This window comes from Rhinatrema bivittatum, chromosome 5 (assembly GCF_901001135.1).
Source record: "Rhinatrema bivittatum chromosome 5, aRhiBiv1.1, whole genome shotgun sequence".
Classification (NCBI taxonomy): Eukaryota; Metazoa; Chordata; class Amphibia; order Gymnophiona; family Rhinatrematidae; genus Rhinatrema; species Rhinatrema bivittatum.
In genome coordinates, this window is record NC_042619.1 from 17,673,363 (window position 1) to 17,698,572 (window position 25,210).

A 25,210-nucleotide genomic window follows, 5' to 3' on the forward strand; every position below is an offset into this window, starting at 1 on the left:
ACTCCCCAAATCCCTCCTATGACTCATTGGAGTCATCTTATATAAACCTCCAAAACTCATCCACTTTGGGGGAAGGACCCTCCATTAAATCACTGCCTTAACTCACACCTCCCTGATGGAAATTTCCACAGTTTAACCTATATATATATATTTGGGGGTATTTTCATCCAAGGCCAATTTTTGGTTCATATACAGTTATATAAACTGAAAATGGCCTCATTCGTTGCATTTTTCCCATTTGTTCAAAAAACATGCACATTCCTAATGAACACAGTTTTATTTTGTTAAAATAAGCATTTATTTATAGTTTATGGTTCTCCTACCTACTTCTTTTACTGGGAATAAAATAATGCTGAGATTTTTATAAAACTCTTCTGCCCCTCTTTGATTACTGGTACTCTGTTAAGGAATGTTATGGTACAGATAAGCAAAACTGCATCTGAGGCTGGCAGTTTAATCAGATTTTAACATTATATTCAGGATGACTGAACCTTCTAGGTTATCTTTAGCCAGGCATATGCTGAGATACAAAAGAACTGTTTTTTCCTGAACTGTGTGGAAATAAAGGTCAACAGAATAAGTAGTAAATGATACCTTTTAATTGGACTAACTTAACCAGCTTGGCACTCAAAATCCACCATGTAGATGTTGAAGAACCTAATTTTCAAAATATTAGGTTTCCATCTAACAGAATTTAACTGCCCAGGTCTTTTAATTGGCATAAGCTTCAAATTCTATACGGGATTTATGTTGTCCTATTTGCTTAAGTAAGGGGCTCTTAGAAACACTATTTAGCTTTCCAGTGAGATGGCAACAGACAAGAGACATCCCAAGAAAAAGACATAATCCAGTTTATCTGAAACAGATGTTCTTTGTTATGAAAATTATCCCAAAAAGGTACCCCAAAACAGTTTTCCAACTTAAAAAAGAATTCATAAATACAAGTCATAAAAAAAATCAAATATACGATTCATATAAGTTCAATAAATAACATAAAGCAATAGATTATGAGGGTAGAAAGTTCATGCAGACTTCAGCCCAAATTTTGAAAGGGGTCTTTTGTGCGAATGTATGCAGAACCCTGCGTGACATACGTGTGCACGTTTATACCTTCTTGGAAGCAGGCGCAAAGATGTATGCATACCCTTACACGCATACTTTGGAAAAACAGAAATTATGCATACAAATGGTTTCCCCTCCCCAACTCTGCTCCTCTGAATTCCTCATTCAAGTTCATGTGAAATTGCTTCTGCACAAAACCCCCCAGAGGCAATTTTGGAAAAGCCTATTCGCATGCATAAAACCTCATTTTGTGTACGTAAATGCTTTTGAAAATCAGGCCCTATTAATAAAACATACTTCCAAGCAATAGAATTCGACCCTACCACTCAGCTACTCATCCCTCCCTGCACTCTCTGAAACGTGGATTTTAAAACATGTGCGCGAGTTCGCCAGCCCACGCTCTGGGATGTGGATGTTTTCTAACATACGCACAGGTATGTGCATGTGTCATAAAATAGCCTCGCTGCGTGTACAGGTGTGCCTAACTTTAAGTGGACGCGCGCCCGTACACACAAAAGCCACTTCTACCATGTAAGTGGGGACATTTTAAAAGGGACCCGCGCCGACGCCATTGCCTGTTTTACCAGTTCTTCCCCAGTTCAACCAGTTAACAGTTAGGTCCCCCCACACCCCCCTGATTTGATAGCCTGTATACCCCTCCCCCCCCCAGTTATCCCAGTTCAAGTTTTTTTTAACGTACACATAAAATTATGCTTCAGGGGACATCAGCGCACACAGGATCATGGAAGTATTTCCATGCTAATTCCTGGTTCAAGTCTCGAAGCCCCATGCACCACCAATTCCCCGCCCAGACCATGCCCAAGTCCCGCCCCTTTATCAGAAGTTCCAAGATGTGCTCGCAGCAACATTTACGCGCGTATTCAGGCGGCTTTTAAAATCCGCTCGGCGTGCGAGAGCCCAACTAATTTGCGCATCCCCTAATTTCGGCGTGTGTGGGCTTATAAAATTCACCTTTAAGGAACTGAAGCAACGTTAAAGGATGTACACTAGTACAAATGCAAGACTACTTAACATGTAGACAAACCCCTCGAAGTTACGATAAAACCCACTCAAGCTTACCCTGTCCAGTGGTGTCCAGATCACTCCCTATGGCACTCTCCAACCTTCGCAATCTGTTTATAGGGTCAATTGAAAAGTTAAGGTAATTTTCAAAGCAAATTGATGTGTAAAGTTCTCCTTGTGCACGGTGTAACTTGTGCAGGTTAATCTGCATAAATCCCAACTCCACCAACCCCCACCCATCCGGAACACTTATTTACAATTAAATAAAGAATATTGGAATCGGAGGTAATGTATACAACTGGGTCTCATCCTTCCTGGAAAAAAGATCCTTCCAAGACAAGTTAGGCAATCAAACCTCAGACCTCTTTAAAACTGACATAGGAGCTCCTCAAGGATCAGCTCTTTCAGCAGCTCTATTTAACATCTGTCTACTTCCAATTTGCAATTTATTAACAAATTTAAACACAAAATTCTTTATATATACTAACGATATTCAATTTTACATTCCTTTTGAAAAAACCTTTGAAAAAACAACAGCAACCTTAACAAAATACGTGAAATTTATCCAAAAAGAACTCTACTGAAATTGACTCTCAACACTAACAAAACTGAAATAATTTGGCTAAAAAAAGAAAATACATCTCTAAAACCACCCATTCTAAACATAGAAATAGCCAAAAAAATCAACTGCTGATGAAGTTTGCGATCTAGGAATCCAAATGGAAAACCTCAATATGAAAAAACATATTTCGAAGAAAATCAAATCTGGTTACACCAAACTCAGAATGCTTCACCATCTGAAACCTTTGCTGACCTTCCAGGACTTCTGTACAGTTTTACAAACTCTAATTTTTTTCTAATGTAGACTACTGCAACTCCCTATTGCAGTGATGGCCAACCTTTTGAGCTCAGTGTGTCAAAATTCATTAAAAAACTGAGCATAACTCGGGTGGTGTGTCACTTCTAGAAAAATCCATAATTTTGTGATATTTGTAGCTCTAATCAATAACAAAAAGTTATAATTTTAATATGTACTGTATTTATTAATAAAGCAAAAACAAATAATTCTTTACCTTTCCTGCTTAGTGACTTTTTTGTTGCTGAATTTCATTGGCTAAATCTTCAATTGAAGGTTGGTATTTCGTACACTTCAAGTCCAAGCAAGCGTTACAAACTTCATCTATCAGTCGGTTTCTTTTATTGGCTCCCATTCATTTTCACACCACTCCCTCCCCATCCCCCAGGCATGCACACATTCATTCTCACACACACAGACCCCCAGGCAGGCACCAATTCATTCTCACACACACACACCACACACAGGCAGGCACCTATTCTCACACATACAAACCCCAGGAAGACACCCATTCATTCTCATACACAGACACACCCTCAGGCAGGCACCCATGCATTCACACACATACACCCCCAGGCAGAGTCCCATTCATACACATGCACACACTAAAGGTAGACCCCCCTCTCTTTTGGCAGCAACCTCGGAGCCTCTCTCATTCCTCTGTTACCACTGCTGCCACATGGCTATTGGGGAGGTGCCGATTGCTGCTACTGGCACTGAAGCCCATTCTGCTGCCTCCTCTGTGCAGGCCCCGTGGGCTTCCACTTTCTCCATGCTGATCTCGTACATTGTGAGATCCGTAGAGAAAGTGCTATTCTTGCACATTCTCAAAGATTACATGTGCCAATCACTAAAAAGTAATTTTTTATTGCCTTTGCTGTCTGATCTTAGTTTTCTAATTGGTTGGTCACAGGCTTTTTTTTTCCACCTTCCCTTTCTTATTTTTTTGCCAATTCCTTTTATATTGTCTTTTTTTCTGTTTCTTTTCTCTCCATCTTCTTCCCTCAAACACACAGTCAGGTTCTCATTCTCACATGCATTTCTCTTTCTCACACACACACAGGCTCTCACTGGCACATGCTCTCTCTCATACAATCATTCATACACACAGGCTCTCACTGGCACATGCTCTCTCTCATACAATCATTCATACACACAGGCTCTCACTGGCACATGCTCTCTCTCATACAATCATTCATACACACAGGCTCTCACTGGCACATGCTCTCTCTCATACAATCATTCATACACACAGGCTCTCACTGGCACATGCTCTCTCTCATACAATCATTCATACACACAGACTCTCACTGGCACATGCTCTCTCTCATACAATCATTCATACACACAGGCTCTCACTGGCACATGCTCTCTCTCATACAATCATTCATACACACAGGCTCTCACTGGCACATGCTGTCTCTCATACAATCATTCATACACACAGGCTCTCACTGGCACATGCTCTCTCATACAATCATTCATATACACAGGCTCTCACTGGCACATGCTCTCTCTCTCTCTCACAAACACACAGAGGCTCTCACATGCTGTCTCTGCAAACATTCAGGACTTCACTCCCACACACAGTCTCTCAGCTCATCTCAAACACGCACACATGCACACTCTACAGACCCTCAGCCTCTCTCTCACCTCTGGGCCTCCTCTTCGCGGATCACCACAGGATGGGCTCTGCAGCGGCCCTGATCTTCTCGGGCCACGGCGTCCCTGCTACCGGGCCTCTTCCTCTTCTCGGGCCGCTGAGACTTGGAATTCGCGGCAGCCCAAGCAAATGCTGCTCCTCTTCTGCACGCGCTGATGCTTCACATCCTTCCTGCCCATGCGGCTCCGGCAACGTTTACTTCCGGGGACACACAGACAGGAAGGAGGAGGAGCATAGGCACGTTTAAACGCGATCTTTGTCTTGAGCCTCATCGCTGCGCCGCATGAGCCTCCCTGCGCCTGGGAGCATTGGTGGAGGGGTCCGGAGGGTAGGGGGAAACTAAAAAAACAAATTTTAAAGGGTCGGCGCAGCTGAAAAAGAAAAGGCTCTGCGCAGCCGATAAAAAAAAAAAAAAATCCCGATAGTCCTTGAAATGCTGCGCGTGTCAGCAAAAACGTCTCGGCGTGTCACCTCTGACACGCGTGTCATAGGTTAGCCATCACTGCCCTATTGCTAGTTCTTAATGCAAACTTAAACCTCTACAATTACTCCAAAATGCTTCTGCCAGAATTCTCACCGGCACTAGAAAATTTGAGTATATCACTCCCACTCTGATAGATCTTCATTGGCTTCCAGTAACTTTTAGGATCTAATACAAAGTGTTATCAATTATTTTCAATATCATCAATAATATTGACTCATCTCCTCCTGGAATATCTATACAACTCTACAATCCAACAAGAGATCTAAGATCCCAAAACAGACATTCTTTCAACACCTTCCAACAATATTACTCATCTAACCCAAATCAGAGATCAAACTTTGGAACTCCTTACCTAGTCCACTAAGACTAACAACTGAAAAAAAGAATTTCAAATAAGATTGCAAAACTTGGCTCTTCAAAAAAGCTTATGAACTCACATGAAATTATTCACATCTACTTAGTAAAATGACTAATCTTACTCTTAATTTATTTATTTATTTATTTATTGTTTTTGTTATACTGAGTTTCATGATAGGCATCACATCAACCCGGTTTACAAATAACAAGGAGTGTAAAGCATAACGTAACGTAAAAAACAATATTTTCAATAAGAACCTTGAACTTTAAATACAGTGAATCAGAAAAAGGGAGAGGGAAAGTTACAAAAAACAAGGAAAATAAACTTGGGATGGAAGGGGAGAAATTGAACAGCACAATTCTTAATTTCCTTTTACTGTATAAACTCTTAAATCTTCTATTTGAACAATTCCTTGGAACTACTTTCTATTGTTTATATAATATAATATATTATATTGTTTATATTATTACAGTTTGAAATGTATTAACTTTTTACAATGTAATTAAATGCTATATTTGCAAACTGTTGTGATCCACCTATGGAACGACAGTATATAAAAAGCATAAGTAAATAAATAAATATTTTTTGTGTGCATAAAAGTATGTGTAAAATCAGGTTACACACATACTTTAATGTGCACACCCCCTGCGACATTTTTTTATGGCCACATACGTGCACAAAAACATGTTTTCTGTGCATACAAGTATTATTTTGGCCATTTAGGAATTGTGCGACTGATTCACGCATAAAATCACACTCATAACCACTGTATGGGAGCGCCTTTATACACATAGGCGAGAAGCATTTCAGGAAGTGGAGTCTGAGTGGGATTGGGACTTAATAGTATATTTTTTACTTCAGGAAGTATGCATATAGATTCTCTTGGGAACACCAAACCACGAGCAGGTGTAATTGCGTGCGCCTACCTTTGTTGGGATCATTTTCAAAGCAAATCTTACACATGTGAGTTTGCTTTGAAAAGCGGTTTAACTTGGCAACATAAAAGCCAGCAGATGCATGCAGCTCGTTATTAAATTACTCTTTTTAAAAGCATTACAATTAGACATTCTCCATTTCAGAACTAACATGAAGATGCTCATTGTAAATCCCATGCCTTCAAACCGCCCACTCAGACAACGGCCTGAAGCTTAGACCAAACTTGTCCTGGTGACCCCTCAGCCAGTCAGGTTTTCAGGAATTTCTGCAGTGACTGTGCATGAGATAAATATTGCATATACTAGGTCTCCACTGTATGAAAATTTCTCTCATGCATCGTCACTGCAGATATCCTGAAAATCCAAATGGCTGTGGGGTCACGAGGGCAGCTTTGGAAAACCCTGGCTTAGAAGTCCACCCATGCTTAGTCGTAGAACTGCATGATCTGAAAATTCAGAAGGCATTCACTGATACCAGTGACTGACTAAATTCCAATTTTGGACTGCTGTTTATGCCATTGTTTGAAAATGTAATCACATGACAAATGCATTGAGAAATTCTGTGATGCAGCAATCCTCCTACTCCATGATCTGACATTCAGGTCATGAAAATCACATTGATCGGGGCTGCCTAACATTCTGTTTTATTCTTCAGGGAGGACACTACGGGGAGTACATTGGCATTGCATAATTATACAATACTTCACTGTGCTGTTCTACAGCAAACATCATTTTTATTTTCAACAGCCCTAGGTTGTTTTGTTTTGTTTTCAAATCAGACCTGGTTTATATTAAACATACAGAGACACATGCATTGAACATATAAAACTTAATGTTTATTAAAAAAAAACAAAAACTGGTGCAAATGTTGAGCTCTGCAGTTTTCGGCTTTAAACTCCAATAGTGGGTGAACAAACCGCTGCATCCCATATTTTCCTAAACGAGGGATATGCCATGAATAAAGCCCTTGGAAAATATTAGAAGAATAACTTCTCATCAATGGTAAACAAATAAGATATCTTTAAATTTCACACAAAGAGAAGTCGTCTGTGAAATCTGCCTGGTGCTGGTTCAGGTGAACGCCTCCAGTTTTACTGGGGGTTTTGCCCTGATTTTCAGGTTGCTTGCGACCTGAGTCTGATCTTCCTCCCGTTTAGTATAGTTTTCGGGTAAATGAACACTAGGGGCTTTTCCTGTTTTTTGTGTCTATGGGGAAAAATGTTTAGTACTTCCGCCTCCACTATAAGTTGGACCAGAGATCCAACAAAACAGCCTGCCTAATAGAACTGCTAATAAAATACTCATGAAATGAATGTTTACAGTTCAATAACTCACCTAGGCAAAGAGTTTTGGAATGTGGTCGAAGAGGCTCACTTTATAGCTCTTGACTTTTTTTCCCTCTCTCTCTCTCTCTCTCTGCATGGGCAGGGGGTCCATCACTGATGGCTGCATCACTAAACATTACTGTGGAGGAGAGCAGATTGTCTAATCAGGACACAGCACATTAACAGTCTATTAAAGATGTGACTGCTGACACCAGAAATACCTTGAGCGCACCTCAGTGCCTCCGCACTACAGATATATTTGTATTAGGGTCAAAACATCCTACTCCTTTGTCCAAGCAATGTGCATGTGGGACAATGGTAAATTCTATTCTACAGGAAAATGTTGGAGTATATTGCTTCTTATTACAATACAAGCTCTGCAAGCACACTGTAGTGGAATTAGGGATGGATTAAATCCAAATTTCACATTACTGGGATTGAACCAAGACAGCTCACAAATAGATTTGAATAAATCAACATTATTGGCAAATAAAATAGATAAATCTATATTATTTGCAGTTCAACTTGATTTCTGTTTTCACTTCATTCAAATATTTATGACCTGGATGTAGGTCTTGGTTCAGACACAGATATCCACAGACGCACATGTATCTGATGAACTTAAAAGGTTAGATTTTTGGAATACTTTGAATATAATTATCTTGGAATACATGGAATCATTCAAATCTGGAAATACTCAAATCAATCAAAGCCACCCTGAAATCAGACATTTCTGGGGGAAAATAATAATCAGAGCTGGATCTGATCTAGGTCAAAGCAAACTCTTGTTTACTGTGTAATTTCAAGCAAACATTCACCAATCCGAGCTTTGATTCCAGTTAGAGCAGAGAAGCTGTGCCCATTGGCATACAAATGAAATGAGGAATTTCAGGTATCGTTGAATGAAACTGAGCTTATTATGACAACTCACCTCCTGAATCCCAGTGCAATAAGTCAAGAAAAGAGAGACAGCATAAATACAAGCAAAGAATATGACGCTGTGGAAATAGGGTACCAATATTTTAGTGCATGCAATAGTTTGCTCGGCTGTTTCTCCTTAGAGCTATCTTGTCGATACTGATGAGCCCAGCACCAATGGACTATGGTAAGTGGAAAGGAGAAGGAAGCTTGCTTTATTTTAATGAACATCATTGGTTCTGCAACTAATCCCTTCTGTTTCCACAACTCCCAAAGGAGAAGTCTGCATAATTTGTTTTCTTTCCAATTAATGGAGCCATCCAAAAGCTAAGCAAAACCCATTGCCAGCAGAGAAGAATCCCACTAAACTCATATAATTTGATGTCATTTTGCCTTTTGAAAAATATGGGATGTTAAATGTTGTGGTCCCAGTTGCTAAACTTGCGACCGGGCCCTTACCTTCCTCTCTCGCCGCGGCCTGCAACAGGGTCCGGTGTTTCACGTCCCTACCTGGCCTCTCCACGGTGGCGTCTCCACGAGGGAGATGCCGCCGAGTCCCGATTCTGACTCCACCCATCCCAGGGGTACGCGCGCGAGGGAGACCATTTTAAAGACTCAACTGCAGGAAGCTCCGGCCCGCCTCCTTGATGACGTCCGATGCCGGCAAGGTATTTAATGCCAGCGTCTGGGTAAGGAGGTTGCCTAGCAATGAGGTTCTCTCCTTGGAGGCACCAGTTGCTGTGTTTCTGATCCTGGTCCTGCTGTTCCTGATCCTGGTTCTGCTGTGTTCTTGATCCTGGTTCTGCTGTTCTTGATCCTGCTCATCTTCCGGATTCTTCTCGGCTTGTCTCCTTGGTACCTGTTCCCAGTTCACCTCTGATACTCCGTGCCTGTTGCCTGTCTCGACTCCTGCTCCATCCTCGCTTTGGTCCCGCTACTGCCGCCTAAGTCCCAGCGGTCTGGATCCTCAAGGGCTCGTCCCGGGGGGATCTCGGATCTCCAGGGTGAAGATTCCATCTTCTCTTCAGGACTCACTTCTGCCGCCTAAGTCCCAGCGGTCCGGATCCTCAAGGGCTCGTCCCGGGGGGATCTCGGATCTCCAGGGTGAAGATTCCATCTTCTCTTCAGGACTCACTTCTGCCGCCTAAGTCCCAGCGGTCCGGATCCTCAAGGGTTCCTCTCGAGGAGATCTCGGATCTCCAGGGTGAAGATTCTGCTCCTGCGTTCATCTTGGTACCGCCTCCCGGCCTGTCCCAGAGATGTGCATATATAATTCCCAAATACAACCCAACACCATCTCCCACCTTGGGTGTTCCACTCAATCTCTCAAGCTTCCTCTCATATCTGTCCCAAATATGTCCACAATGCATCACAATTTTGACCTCCCTATACATTTTTGGAGCCCTGATGCAATTGTACTGCTGCTGTTGAAGGTTGTAACTTTTGCTCTGTGCAGATTACCCCCATGTGGAAATTGTACCATTACTGTTTTGAGTCACAACTACAGCTTCATGTAGGTTACCCCAATGTGCTTCATTTCCATCCTGTTGCCATTATGGATTCTCTTTATCTTTATTTACATTTCTATACCACGCTATGCTGAAACTCAGAGAGGTTTACAAGTTAAAATATTCATAAATACCATAAACAGGACATCAAAGGATTATCATATCATAAGAAGACATCTCTGACAAACAAGCTAAATGTTATACATCAATATTATATGAAATTAAAAAATGTGTTTGTTGCGTGTGCCGGCTGCGGCAGGCCCGCGGCCAGGCCCTCTTACCCTCTTCTGCCTGTTCCAGCGTCTGGCTCCACTTCCCTTGCGGCTGTGGGCTGCCGCCTTCAACCTCAGGCCTCCCCCGGTGCTCCTGTTTCCACGGCGGACACTTGTGCTCCGTGGCAGGCCTCCCCCCGTGGTCTGCGGAGATATGCCGCCGTCCCGAACCATGCTCCTCCCTAGGTGCACTCGCATCTCCTTTCCTTTTAAAGGGGCCACAGTGGAAAACCAACCCGCAGCCCCAGATGATGACGTCACTGGGTTCCAGTATATAAGGCCGGGCCCAGCCTCAGTTAGTTGCCTTTGCAACAGGTCTCCACACTGGACGTGTACTTCGTTACCTCTTCTGGTGATTTCCTTCATATTCCTGGATCCTGTTCCTTCCATGTTCCTGATCCTGGTTCCATTACTTCTCCTAGTTCCTGTGCTTTGTGTTTACTCTACTTGATTTACAGACTGACTTCTGGACCCAACCTCTGCTTTGCCTGACCACGTCATTGATCTTCTCCTGATCCCAACTTCTGCTTTACCTGACCACGCTACTGATTATCTCCTGGACCTGACCTCTGCTTTGCCTGACCACGCTACTGATTATCTCCTGGACCTGACCTCTGCTTTGCCCAACCACGCTCCTGATCATCTCCTGGACCTGATCTTTGCCTTGCCATTACTTCTTGCTTGCCGCCTGCCCTGACTTCAGCCAGTTCTACGACGCCTCTACAGTCTCCACTCTGGACTTGGCCTTTCAGGCTTAGGCCTGCTTTTACCCGGGCGCCCCCTGTCTGACTTTCCTTCCTATTGGCGCCCAGGTCTCCGGGACTCCACCTCTTCCAGTACAGACTCTCCATTACTACTGTTGCTGGCCCCTGGCTGACCTCCTCATCTACCAGAAGACCTCAGATGGAGGCCCACCAGCTCCAGCCGGCCCCAGCACACAAGGGCTCAATCTGCGGGGAATGAGAGCTAGTATTGGTGAAGCTCCAGCCGGCCTGTCAGTCAGCCAGCTCCACCACGGTGGGGACCCATAGGGCCTCCCCTATGGGTAGCGTCAACCCCATCTCGGCCCAAGGGTCCACCTCCTGTGCAATAGGTTGCAAAGGCCATGGGCTTGGTGGAGCCATGTGCCCTCCAGGCCATCCCTGGCTTGGCTTCAAAAGTACAAAAATAGCAATGATTCCTTGAGGCATTGGTCTCCTCCATCGAGCGTCTGCATGCCCGGCTTGATATCCAATCCGGTCACTCGGTTTCAGCACCAGCTTCCACCAACCAGCAGTCTCCCTCCACTTCCAGGGCCTTGCTTGCCCTACCAGCTTTGCCTCGCTTCAACGGTGACTCCAAGCTCTGCATAGGGTTTATTAACCAATGCTATATGCAGTTTGCTATGCAGCCGTCTATCTTCCAAGATGAACTCATGAAGGTAACCTTTATCCTGTCTCGATTGGAGGGGAAGGCATTGGCCTGGGCCTCGCCCCTATGGGAGCGCTCAGATTCACTCCTAGAAGAACTATCTCATTTTGTGACTATCTTCCGTTTGACTTTTGATGACCCAGGGCAGCACACTGTGGCAAGTGCTAATCTTCTTCAATTACGGCAAGGTCAACGAAGCATGTTTGATTATACTGTAGAATTTCGGACACTAGCTACAGAGCTTTCTTGGCAAGAAGATTAGCTCCAACTTCACTCTCCCCAGTTTGACTGGGGGTCCCTCCAGCTGATTGAATGGAGCCCAGCTTGTCATCAGACTTGTTTGAAGAAGGTGGTACTGCCTCCTACAGTTGCTCTAGTGACCTCTTCCTCTGGCATTCCAGCTCCTTACGCAGACTTTGAAGATGTTTTCTCAAAACAGAAGGCTGATATCCTCCCGCCTCTTTGGAGGTTCATTGTCCAATCAGGCTTTTCCCTGGAACCACACCCCCTCGAGGGTGGCCTATCCTCTGTCACAACCGTAGACCCAAGCCATGACGGAGTATATCCGAGAGAACGTGGCAAAAAGGTTCATTCGACCATCAACTTCTCCTGCCGGAGCAGGATTTTTCTTCGTCACAAAGAAAGACGGATCCTCAAGGCCGTGTATCGACTACCGCGGCTTAAATGCCATCACTCGTAAAGACAAGTATCCTCTGCCTCTGATCTCTAAACTTTTTGACCACCTTCAAGAGGCCTCCATCTTTACTAAATGATACTTACGCGGAGCCTACAACTTGGTACACATACGCTCTGAAGACATCTGGAAAATGGCCTTTAATACCAGGGACGGGCATTACAAACACCTGGTAATGCCCTTCTGCCTTTGTAATGCCCCGGCTATATTTCAACGAATGATCAACGAGATCTTCCGAGACATCCTGTACGTCAAGGCAGTGGCGTACCTTGACGATATTCTTGTCTTTTCAAAGGACCTCGTTACGTGCCGTGCAGATGTTCACACGGTCCTCCAACGTCTCCGTGAGAACCATCTTTTCAGAAAGTTGGACAAGTGTCTCTTTGAACAATCCAGTCTGCCTTTTCTAGGATATATTATCTCGCAACAAGGGTTTTCCATGGACCCAGAGAAACTCAACAGAATACAAGACTGGCCTCGGCCTGTGGGCCTCCGAGCCTTGCAACAATTTCTTGGAATTACAAATTACTATCACTATTTCATTTCTAACTATTCTACTCTGGCGGCTCCCCTCACAGCTATGATCCGTAAGGGCCGAGACACTCGGCATTGGACTCTGGATGTCCTTACAGCCTTTCAGCACCTTAAAGAGGCCTTGCTGGACCATGCCTTCATCACCCAGACGCAAGCCGCCCCCCTTCCTGGCCGAAGTGGATGCATCTGCTATCGGGGCCGGGGCGGTTCTGAGTCAGCATTCAACATCCGGGTCCCTGATCCTGTGTTCCTTCTTTTCTCATAAGTTCTTTCCTGCAGAACAGAATTACAGTATTAGGGACCAAGAATTACTCACAATTAAGCTGGTCTTGGAAGAACAGCGCCCCTGGTTAGAGGGCACCCAGCACAAATTTACAATTCTCACCGATCACAAAAACCTCGAACACCTGAGTCATGCCCAGTTTCTCAACACTCATCAAGCCCGATTGGCCTTGTTCTTTTCCAGGTTTAATTTTGAACTCCGGTATCGCCCAGCACAGAAGAATCTCCGGGCGGATGCCTTATCTCGTTCCTTTGAACCTGAAGATACTTCTGAAGTCACATCATCGACCCTGCTTGTATTTGCTTGTCTGCGATTCTCTCAGTCCCTGCTGGGAAAACTGTTGTGCCTCGTGACCTCCGTGAAAGAGTTCTCTGATGGGCACATGATTCTAAGTTCACTGGCCCCCCAGGATGGGCGCGAACTCTTGCAATACTTGTACCCAACAGTAGCCCCCAGTCAGTCAATCCTGGGGCCTGCTTCAACCACTTCCTGCTCCAGAAGAGCCATAGACACACCTTTCCACAGATATCATTGTGGATTTGCCACCATCTAAAGGTCACACTGTCATATGGGTCACCATCGACAGGTTTTCAAAAATGGCCCATTTTGTTCCAGTGCATGACCTACCTTCTGCTCTAGAATTGGCACTCCTGTTTTTCCTCCATATATTCTGTCTGCACGGCATACCCAAGGAAATAGTCTCGGACAGAGGTCCCCAGTTCATTCCCCGCTATTGGCGTGCTTTATGTTGCAAGTTCGGCATTAACATCAACCTCACCATAGCTTACCATCCGCAGTCCAACGGTCAAGCTGAACGCACGAATCATTCTCTAAAGGCCTTTCTTCTTGCCTACATAAATGATTGGCAGGACAACTGGGCAGAACTTCTTCCTTGGGCAGAGATCTCCCACAACTCCCATATTGCCGCTTCCACAGGAACGTCAACATTTCCATTGTTTATGGTAAGCAGCCACAGCCTCCACTACCTATACCGCTGTCTATACCCTCTCCAGCCGCGGATGCCCTCAAGGCTCTATGGAATCAGATGAGCCTTTGCCTGCGCCAAGCCGCAATCCAGGCTAAAAAGTCCGCGGACACCCACACACAACTACACATGCTCTCTCAATCTCCCACACACAAGCATACTCTCTCTCACTCTCCCACACAAATGCTCTCACTCTCCTACATATATGCACACATGTTCTCTCTCTCCCACATATATGCTCACACTCTCCCACACACAAGCACACATGCTCTCTGCCACACACAAGCATACACTCTCTCTCTCACTCTCCCACACACATGCTCTCTATCACTCACTTCCTCCTTGACCTAGCAGGCCGTAGCAATCTCCTTCTTCAGCCCTTGTAGCCAAGGGAACGACTTCCGGCCATGGGGGCCACGCCAGCATTGGACTGCTTCCGACATGGGCACTCTACCTTCTCCGAAGCAGTGCGGCTCTGCCAAAATTGTCGGTGTGCTAAGCGCAACCTTAATAAATGGAAAAGCAGCGCAGCCCCGCCAGAATCAGCTGCGCAGCCATCGGGGGCCGCGCTTACCAAGCTGTCACTTTTGAGGGGGCAGCGCTGCTTTTCTCTTCCATTGCTTCAGTCGCCACCGTCCAGCATGGGCTTTGCCGCTGCCCCGCAGGTTTCTCTTCAGGCCGCAGCGCCAGCAGCCCCTCTTCTTCTCTTCGACCAGGAAGTAAAAAAAAAATAAATCACGGAATGGGTGTGACCAGCCCATCGGGGGAAGCCCTATCCACTGCTAGGGCAATCCGCCCCTGGAAGATGCTACGGCATGGGCAGCATCACAGCGCCTGCCATTAACTCTAATGAGGTTTGCGCCATTTTAAATTCCAAGAGCAGGCATAACAAAGTCAGGGGGGAGGCGGCTGTAGCAGGAAGGTTTCAGGGGCAATTTTGCCACCTCAAAATCTTGCCGCCTGGGGTCTCCACTAGATGGCCCTAGCTCTCAGCCCTTGGGTAGGCAGCTACAAAGGGATATTCCATTCATTACAACACCCCCCGCAGAGGACTGCTGGAATAGAGAGCCCCTGAGGCACAAGGGGGGCTGGCCTAGGGTAGAGTGTGGCTGTTGCATGTGCCGGCCGTGGCAGGCCCGCAATCAGGCCCACTTGCCCCCGTTTGCCTGCTCCAGCACCTGGTTTCACCTCTCTTGCGGCCGTGGGCAGCCGCCTCCGTGCTCGGGCTGCTCCCGTTGCTCCCAGCTCCTCCGCAGATGACCCAGCTCTGCGGCGGGCCTCTGCGGGGACATGCCACCGTCTTAAACCACGCCTCTTCCTAGGCACGCGCAACTGGGCTACCTTTATAGGGGCCGCAGCAGGAAACCACCCCAGATGATGCGTCATTGGGTCCTGGTATTTAAGGCCAGGCCCAGCCAGTGCTTCCTTGCCTTGGCAACAGTCTTCACGCTCGTCCTGTGCTTAGTTGCTTGTTCCTGCATTCCTCTGTGTTCCTGGTTCCCGTTTTGTTCCTGGTTCCCAGTTTGTTCCTGCTTTGTCTGTGTTCCTGCTTCCTGATCCTGCCTTGCTCCTGGTTTCTGTTCCTGCTCCTGAGTTCCGTGCCTACCCTGTTTGTCTACTCTTCTGACTGATACCTGGCTTGACCCCTGCTTCATCTGACAACGCTTCTGATTGATACCTGGCTTGACCTCTGCTTCATCTACTACATTCCTGCTTGACTCCTGGATTGACCTATGCCTTGTCTGACTATCCTCTGCTTAACTCCGGTTTGATCTGTGTCCATTTGCCACTTCTCCACATGCCCTGATCCCAGTCTGCTCTACAAAGCCTCTTCTGAATCTACTCTGGACTTGGCCTTTCAGGTTCCGGCTTGTTCTCACTCGGGTGCCCCCTGGTCTGCTCCGAGTTCTCTTTGGTGCCCGGGTCTCCCGGACTCAGCCTCGTCTGGACTTGTTCCCTGTTCTCAATTACCGCTGCTGGCCCCTGGCTGATTCACACATCGCTTCCGGGATGACCTTGGACAGAGGCCCACCGAAGACCAGCCAGTCCCGGTACCCAAGGGTTCAACCTGCGGGGAACGAGAGCTGGCAAGTACCCAAAAACTAAGTCTATTCCATGTAACCATTGCTAATGGCAGTGGCTATTCTCTAAGTGAACTTAATAGCAGGTAATGGACTTCTCCTCCAAGAACTTATCCAATCCTTTTTTAAACACAGCTATACTAACTGCACTAACCACATCCTCTGGCAACAAATTCCAGAGTTTGTGTGTTGAGTGAAAAAGAACTTTCTCTGATTAGTTTTAAATGTGCCCCATGCTAACTTCATGGAGTGCCCCCTAGTCTTTCTATTATCCGAAAGAGTAAATAACCAATTCACATTTACTTGTTCTAGACCTCTCATGATTTTAAACACCTGTATCATATTTATTATTTTATTTTATTTATTTATTTAACATTTTTTATATACCGCAGTTCTAGTAACAATGTTACTAATCACTTCGGTTTACAAGTAACTTTGGGATGACATAACATATGTGTGTCTTACATAGAACAGGAAGTAGGAACTGGGAATTTGGTTAAGATACATAACATTAAACAAAATGCGAAATAACATTTTACATAGTGAATCAATATAACTAGCGATTTTGATCAATCAAGAAGCAGTCCTGTAATATGTGTAATATGTGAGCAGTCGTAGGGGGGAGGCGAGGTGTATATGAATTCTTGATTAATTAGGCAGTGGGACATATGATGAGATGATCATGTGATGATATTGATATTACAGTTCCATTCATACGATCATGTATGAATCATGTATGATATTAAAGTTCCATTCATGCGAAGGCTTGGGAGAAAAGCCAGGTCTTGAGTCTTTTTTTGAAGTTTATTGGGCATTGCTCGAGCCTAAGGTTCGCAGGGAGAGAGTTCCATATGTTAGGGCCTGCTGAGGAGAATGCTCTTTTGTTTGAAGATGTCTTTAATGGAGGTGTTTTTAGAGAGCCTTTTTGTGCAGATCTTCGTGGACGAGAGGATGAATGCAGCTGTAATGGGATTTTGAGGTCTAGGTGTGAGGTTTTGTAGATGGCTTTGTGGATGGTTGAGAGGGATTTGTAGAGGATTCTTTGTTTTATAGGGAGCCAATGGAGATTCTTTAAGATTGGAGTAATGTGGTCCCTTTTTTTTTGTTTTGGTTAGAATCCTGGCAGTGGCATTTTGTAGCATTTGTAGAGGTTTAAGGGAAATAGCAGGGAGACCAAGTAAAAGGGAATTGCAGTAATCCATTTTTGAGAATATAATTGCTTGCAATACTGATCTGAAGTCATGGGGGTGGAGTAAAGGTCTAAGACGTTTTAAGACTTGGAGTTTGTAGAAACAATCTTTCACGGTGTTGTTAATAAAGCTTTTGAAGTTAAGTTGGTTGTCCATGATAACTCCTAGGTTTTTTACCATGGGCGATAGAGTGGATGTTGCCACGGGATGTGAGTTGAGGAGCAGGTAGTTGCCATCTTGTGTGATGAGGAGGAATTCCGTTTTGTTGGCATTGAGAATTAGGCAGAGATCCGCAAGTAGATTGGATATAGAAGTGAAGCATGAATTCCAATAATGAAGGGTTTCTTGCAGTGACTTGGTTATTGGGATGAGAATTTGTATATCGTCCGCATATAGGTAGTGTATTAGATTCAGTTTAGATAGTAGGTTACAGAGGAGGAGTAAGTAAATGTTGAATAAGGTCGGAGATAAGGAGGATCCTTGAGGTACTCCTAGGGTTGAATCGATAGGTTGGGACTCATTGTCGTTGATCGTAACTTTATAAGACCTGTCTTGTAAGAATGATTGAAACCAATTGAAAGCGGTGTTTTTGATTCCAATCTCTGCTAGGCGGTTTAAGAGCATCTCATGGTTTACCGTGTCAAATGCCGCTGAAAGATCAAGGAGTATAAGAAGGCACGGTTGTTTTTTCTCAAGGTTGAGGAGAATGTTATCGCTTAGCGAAATTAAGAGTGATTCTGTACTTCTGAATTTGCGGAAGCCGAATTGTGTTGTAGCTAGAATGTGGTTTTCATCTATGAATTCGCAGAGTTGATGATTTACAATTCTTTCAAGGATTTTTGCTATGAAAGGGAGATTTGCTATTGGCCGATAGTTGGCTGGGTTTTCCGGTGAGAGATTTGGCTTTTTTAGAAGTGGTTTCAGGATGGCAAGTTTGAGTGGGGTTGGCACTAGGCCTTGAGTAAGTGAGGCATTGATAATTTGAGTTATTGGTTTGGCAATGACTTTGGTGCTTGCTATGAGAAGATTCACCGGAATTGCGTCAAGAGGGTGTGAAGACGGTTTAAGTTTCTTTAGTATGTTTTCAATCTCTAGTGTAGATGCAGGTTCGAAGATATCCAGGTTTGAGGCATGAGGTGGTGTAGCTGCTGAAATTGGTTGTTGAGGGGACAGATTTTTATGATCACGAAGAGGGTTCAGTAGGTTGGATATTTTTTCCTTGAAGAAGATGGCGAGTTCTTCGGCTTTGTTTGCGGCTTTTTCATCTGGAATGACGATTGGTGGCGGTTTAGTGAGGGATGATACCAGGGAGAAGAGGGCTTTTGGGTCATATATGAAGTGGTGGATTTTTCGAGAGTAAAAGTCTCTTTTAGTTTGAAGAATGGAGATCCTGTATTGGTGCATGCTGGTTTTGAAGGCTGAGATGTTTGCAGGTGTAGGGTTTTTCCTCCAGATATGTTCTTTGATTCTAACTTCCCGCTTTAAGAGTCTGAGGTCTGTGGTGAACCATGGCTTTTTCTTTTCTTTATTTGTGTTGATGTTTTTGGAGATAAGAGGGCATGTGAGATCTGCGACTTTCTTTGTTATGTTGGTCCAGGATGCGAGGGCTGAGTCCGCGTCCGAAATGTTCATGTGTTTTATTTCCTCAGATAGCTTTGCGGTGATAGTTTGTTGGTTGCATAATTTTCTGAACTGTACCGATGTTTTCTGTGAGGTAGTTGTGCTTAGGTTGTAGAAGGCTAGAGCAATGTTGATTAATTTGTGATCAGACCATGGGATTGGCAAGTAGACTGTGGAAGAAGAAAGGGTGAGACCTTGATTGATAAAGATTAAGTCTAATGTGGGATCCTGCTTTGTGGGTGGGTTCGTTTAGAAGCTGCTGAAAACCCATGAGGTTAAGAGTGTTAATGAATAACTCACAGTTGGAGGTACGGGGATTAGCATCCACGTGAAGATTGAAGTCTCCAAGTAGTATGGCCGGCGTGTCCGTGTTGATGTGTCTCGCAATACATTCGATAAGAGGAGAAGGGTCTGAGTCTAGACAACCTGGAGGAGCGTATATGAGGCCTACTTGCAGGTGTGGGGATTTGAAGACAGCAAATTCAAGAGAGGGGGAGGAGTTGGCTGTGAGAAGAGATAATCCTAGGATTTTTTTAGATGCTAATAACAGACCACCTCCTCGTTTTTTTGGTCTCAGGATAGAGAAGATATCATATGATTGGATGGGTAATTGATTTAGCAAGACTGTATCTTCAGGTTTTAGCCAAGATTCAGTAATGGCACAGAGATCTGGTTGCTCTTCAGTGAGATAGTCATTGTTGTTAGGGATTGCGCGTTCAGTAGGGTTACTGAGAATAAGGTAAGCCCAAGAATTTGGTTTAGTGGGGAGAGCAATATTGGTAGGAGTCTTTTTTGTCGTGGTTGAATATCCTGTGGTGTGATTTATTTAATTGGAGAGTATCTTCTGCTGTTGTATAAGATTGGAATAGTGTAGGGACCCATAATTGTTTAAGGAGTGGGAAGGAGTGGAAGGGCGGTGAAGAAATAAGGAGGGAGTTTCGTAATGAGGCAATGTATGGAGTGGGAGGAGTGGTTCAGCAGAAGGACTACTGAGTGAACAGAATCGAGGGTTTTTCTTGGGTCTGTGTGGAGGGGCGTGAAAGTGGAGGACTCCTTTGAAGCGTGAGAGCCCTTGCTTAAATGGCTCTTACCTGGTGGGATGATGTTGGAACTTGGCCTCCTTTCTAGCGCTTGGTGGGCTAGGTGCTGTGAGAGGTGAGACAGTCCGCTTTCTGTTCGGGGTGGCACCAGCTGGGAGGTCTTGTAGAGCTTCAAGGAAGATAACTCAGCAGTGGATAGACACCGTAGGAGGGAGACGAATAGGGAGATTAGATGTTGTTTCGTCCTCTACTCGGGGCTCTCTTTGGGCTGCACGAAGGGGCGCACAAAGGGGCCTTCCCCTTTGTCGCGCTCCTTTGGTGTGCGACGCTCGGCGCGCGGCACCGGGCAGAGCACAGATTTAAAGCCCTAGCAGGGCTCACTCTGATTGGCTGCGCTGGGTGGTGGGCGGGTTCTCGGTCTCGGCGCGGTTTTTTCTTTTTTTTTTGCAGGTTAAAAGCTTTGTTCTCGGTCTCGCTGTCGGCGCTGGGGCCCTCCGGGTGGGGAGCGTGTTTTACTGACCTTTCCCCGGTAGGGCTTGGCGCCGATCGCACAGGTCCTCCCCAGCAGTTGTGAGTGATGAGAGAGATGGCGCCGGGCAGAGCACAGATTTAAAGCCCTAGCAGGGCTCGCTCTGATTGGCTGCGCTGGGTGGTCGGCGGGTTCTCGGTCTCGGCGCGGTTTTTTCTTTTTTTTTTGCAGGTTAAAAGCTTTGTTCTCGGTCTCGCTGTCGGCGCTGGGGCCCTCCGGGTGGGGAGCGTGTTTTACTGACCTTCCCCCGGTGGGGCTCGGCGCCGATCGCGCAGGTCCTCCCCAGCAGTTGTGAGCGACGTCTCTTCTCAGCCGTCTCTTCTCCAGGCTGAAAAGTCCTAACCTTTTTAGTCTTTCCTCATAGGGGAGCTGTTCCATTCCCCTTATCATTTTGGTTGCCCTTCTCTGTACCTTCTCCATCGCAATTATATCTTTTTTGAGTTGCGGCGACCAGAATTGTACACAGTATTCAAGGTGCGGTCTCACCCTGGAGCGATACAGAGGCATTATGACATTTTCCTTTTTATTCACCATTCCCTTCCTAATAATTCCCATGCTGACTGTGATCCATTAAACCATGTCTTTCTATATGCCCTTCAGTTTTGATCTTTAGAATAGTTTCCACCTGGGATGAGGTGAAGGGTTGGGGGAGTAAAACTGTGTGCATGCTTGACAGGGTGAAACATAGATGAGTCCTTTTACCTGTTCTCAGCTGGCCCCGCACACAGTAGGTTCAAAGTACACGGGCCCTTTGAGAACTGAAGGTCAATATTGTGGGATATTCAAAATTGCCTCATAAATGGCCACACTACATGATGGGGCTTATCCTGGATGCTTACACCCCCACCTACTCTGACATTAAACATCTTTTGCATATAGTTCTTCCCCCTCTCGCACAAACGAAAGGCTTTAGAACACATAGCACCTCCCTGCAAGAATGATCACCGAGCAAGAGCAGCTTCCAGGTAGTCAGGTCATGCAGGGAATTTATGACAGGCTACGAAGCTGCATGCAAACAGTGTTTCCCCCAAGGGCAGACTGGAACAAAATAAGAGGAGTAAGAATGGGATAGGATTCCCCTTTAGGCTCCCTAGGGAAACTAACACCAATCTTTAATGCTCATAGTGGAATGGCACACCCCGAACGGGACAGCGGCCCAATGCCAACAGTCGCATTCGTAAACGGGCTACCTAGCAAGCTAAGGGACAAACTTAATATTGCCGACATTCACTGGAGATCTAAGGATCCAGCAGTAGTGGCTGACACGGTTCAGCAGTTATGGGAAAATGAGCAAGGCATTGTGAAGTCTCAGCAAGCTAAGTCACAAGGTTTCCAGGGGACGCGGGGCACCTTTAGGGGTAGAAGCAGGGGGTTTAGTCCCTATAGAGGACGGGGAGGCGGAAGAGGAGAAGTGAATCGAAATGAGAGAAGTGAAATTGTGTGTTTTAGGTGTCACCGGCCCGGACATTTAAAACGGGACTGCCCGTGGGAAATGCCAGAAGCTGGAAGGGGCAGGGACACCGGAGAGTGGTCTGAATGGAATCCCAGGGCAGCTCCTTTCCTCTCAGCTGATCAAAAGGATAAATAGCAATTAGCCTCCCTCCTTCCAGTATCCTCCAGCCCCCAGACTGAACCTATGGTAGAAATTCAAGTAGAAGCTACGAGAATACCCTGTCTCATAGATACCGGAGCCACTTACTCCACACTGCAATCCCAAACAAACTTCCAACTACCCCTCTCAGGCAAGGGAGGTGACTGTAGACGGAGTAGAACATGCTCCCCAAAATTTGACATGTACTAGACCCTTGAAAGTTAACTTTGGGCTAAAGGAACTACAGCGCACTTTCTTGGTATCCCCCACGGTCCCCATTAGCCTGTTAGGACGGGATTTACTTTGTAAATTAGGATGTACTCAGTTTATAGCTAACGTTGTGAGAGGTGGGATTCAATAATAATAATGGTGCACAATTGAATGCGTAAAAGATAAATGCAACTTAATGTATTTATTTATTTAAGGTTTTTATATACTGGCATTCATGATACAATCACATCATGCTGGTTTACATTAAAACAGTGGTGCACAGAAAGAAAAAACAAACTGGAACTGTAGTGCGGAAGAAAGCAGTTACAAATAACAAGGACTGTTGAACTAGGAGAAGAGGGAAAATAAAGGAAAAGGTTAGTAACGGCTAAAATTATTTACAAAGAGATGAAATTGAGCTGACTGTGTTATGGATGTTGATGTTAATTGATTAATTAAAATAAAGCAATTCCCTGTTCATCATAATTTCAATTATTCTTTAGTTGAAACAAACTGTACTCTAGCGGGTAGATTTTATAAATTTACGCGAGCGCTTACTTTTGTTCGCGCACCAGGCGCGAACAAAAGCTTACTTTTGTTCGCGCACCAGGCGCGAACAAAAGCTGGATTTTATAAGATACGCGCGTAGCCACACGTATCTTATAAAATCTGGGGTCGGCGCGCGCAAGGGGGTGCACATTTGTGTAACTTGCGCACGCCGAGCCCGGCGCGCGCTGCCTGTTCCCTCCAAGGCCGCTCCAAAATCGGAGAGGCCTCGGAGGGAACTTTCTTTCCACCCCCGCACCTTCCCCTCCCTTCCCCTACCTAACCCACCCCCCGGCCCTATCTAAAACCCCCCCTACCTTTGTTGGCAGATTTACGCCTGCTGAAAGCAGGCGTAAATCTGCGCGCGCCAGCAGGTTGCTGGCACGCCATCACCCGACCCGGGGGCTGGTCCGGAGGCCTTGACCACGCCCCCGGGCCAGCACCACACCCCCAGTCCCGCCCCGAACTGCCCCCTGACCCCGGACACGCCCCCTCCCCATCCCTTTTACGAACCCCCGGGACTTACGCGTGCCGGCGGCCTATGCAAAATAGGCCGGCCGGATTTACGCACGCAGGGCTTTTAAAATCCGGCCCTAGCTATTTTGGTTATATTATTTTAAAAGAGAATCATTTATTCAGATTTTTTTCTGCAGAAAAAAATATTACATGTTTTCAAAAAGAGGAGATAGCTTCAAGTGTATACATTTTGCTATTGCCTCTTTTACTTCCCTGTTTCTTAAGGTGTATATCAGTGGATTTACCATAGGCGTTAAAATCGCAAAAACAACGTTACCCAAGACATGAATATCAAGAGGGATATCCGTCCTATAAGATATGTATGCTACAGCTATAGAAGTATAATAAGTGAAGACAACAATCAAATGAGATGTACAAGTAGAAAAAGCTTTGTGACGCCCTTCCTTGGAGTTGATCTTCAGGATGGAGAAAATGATGTTAGCATAAGAGAAGATGACGAGCATTAAGGGCACTCCTGAAACAGCCATGGCAATGGAAAACCCCAACACGGTCTGAGAGGTGATATCAGAGCATGCTGTTTGAAGAACAGCCAAGTGGTCACAGAAACAGTGGTAAACCACGTTTGGCCCACAGAACGATAACTGGGATGTCTGGATGACAGCAGGCACTGGAATCAGCAATGCGGTCATCCAGGCACCTGCTGCCAATTGAATGTTTACCCTCTTTGTCATTTTAGTGGTATAATGCAATGGACTACAAATGGCTACATAGCGGTCATACGCCATGACAACAAGAAGAAGGGATTCAGTCACATATAAACCGTGGAAAAAATACATCTGAATGAAGCACCCAAGGAAAGAAATAGTTTTTGCGTTGATCAGAAACATGGCCAACATTTTTGGCATAATTGTAGTTGTACATAGAATGTCTAACACTGAGAGATTTGTTAGAAAAAAGTACATGGGTTTGTGGAGGTTCCGATCGACCAGGACTGCTACTAAGATCATCAGATTGCTGGTTAAAATAATGAGATAGAACATCAGAAAGACACAAAAAAGTAGAATCTGGAAATTTTGAAGTGAGGTGAACCCAACGAGGATAAAGTCTGTATTGACACGGCTATGGTTATATTCTTCCATTGTCAATCTGAGGAATATATCTAGAATAGAATAAAAATATTATTCATCACTGTCTTAGAGACCTATGTTGATTTATACACTGAACTTAATAAATTATAGCACTGCCTGCTCAAAAATAGTGGGTAGTCACATTCAGATACAGGCAAAGACATAAGCTATATTGGTTTGAATATAAAGTCCAGGAATGCCCATATTTTTAGTGATTGGCACAGTGTGTGATATCAAACTGAAAATGAAGTTATTAGTTGTTGCGCTGGAGGTGGACCCTTGGCCTGGCGCAGGATAGGTGAGGCCCTCTGAGGGATCACAGAGGGCGCCTGCCGCCAGGAGGCGGAGCACACAAGGAGACAGAGGCAAGCTGGAACTTCACCAATAATGGATGCCCTTGGATGCCCGTGCTGCCTGGGCTTAGGTGGGCCTCGAAGGGTCTCTCGAAGAGGTAGCAGAGAAGTGTACCCACCAAGAGGAGAGGTGCTC

The 25,210-nt window shown here is 45.3% G+C and overlaps 1 protein-coding gene across 1 annotated transcript; it reads right to left on the reverse strand.

The window, feature by feature from the left end:
* Window positions 1-23,779: 23,779 nt before the first annotated feature.
* On the reverse strand, window positions 23,780-24,739 carry LOC115091720 (olfactory receptor 2AT4-like). The gene has a single exon (XM_029601877.1). The coding sequence runs from the start codon at window positions 24,731-24,733 to the stop codon at window positions 23,780-23,782; it is 954 nt and encodes a 317-aa protein (XP_029457737.1). The 5' UTR covers window positions 24,734-24,739.
* Between the last annotated feature and the right edge of the window lie 471 nt (window positions 24,740-25,210).

What these genes read in the sequence shown, in the direction of transcription:
- LOC115091720 (XM_029601877.1), bottom strand. Translation starts at nt 24,733, where the DNA reads ATGGAAGAATATAACCATAGCCGTGTCAATACAGACTTTATCCTCGTT.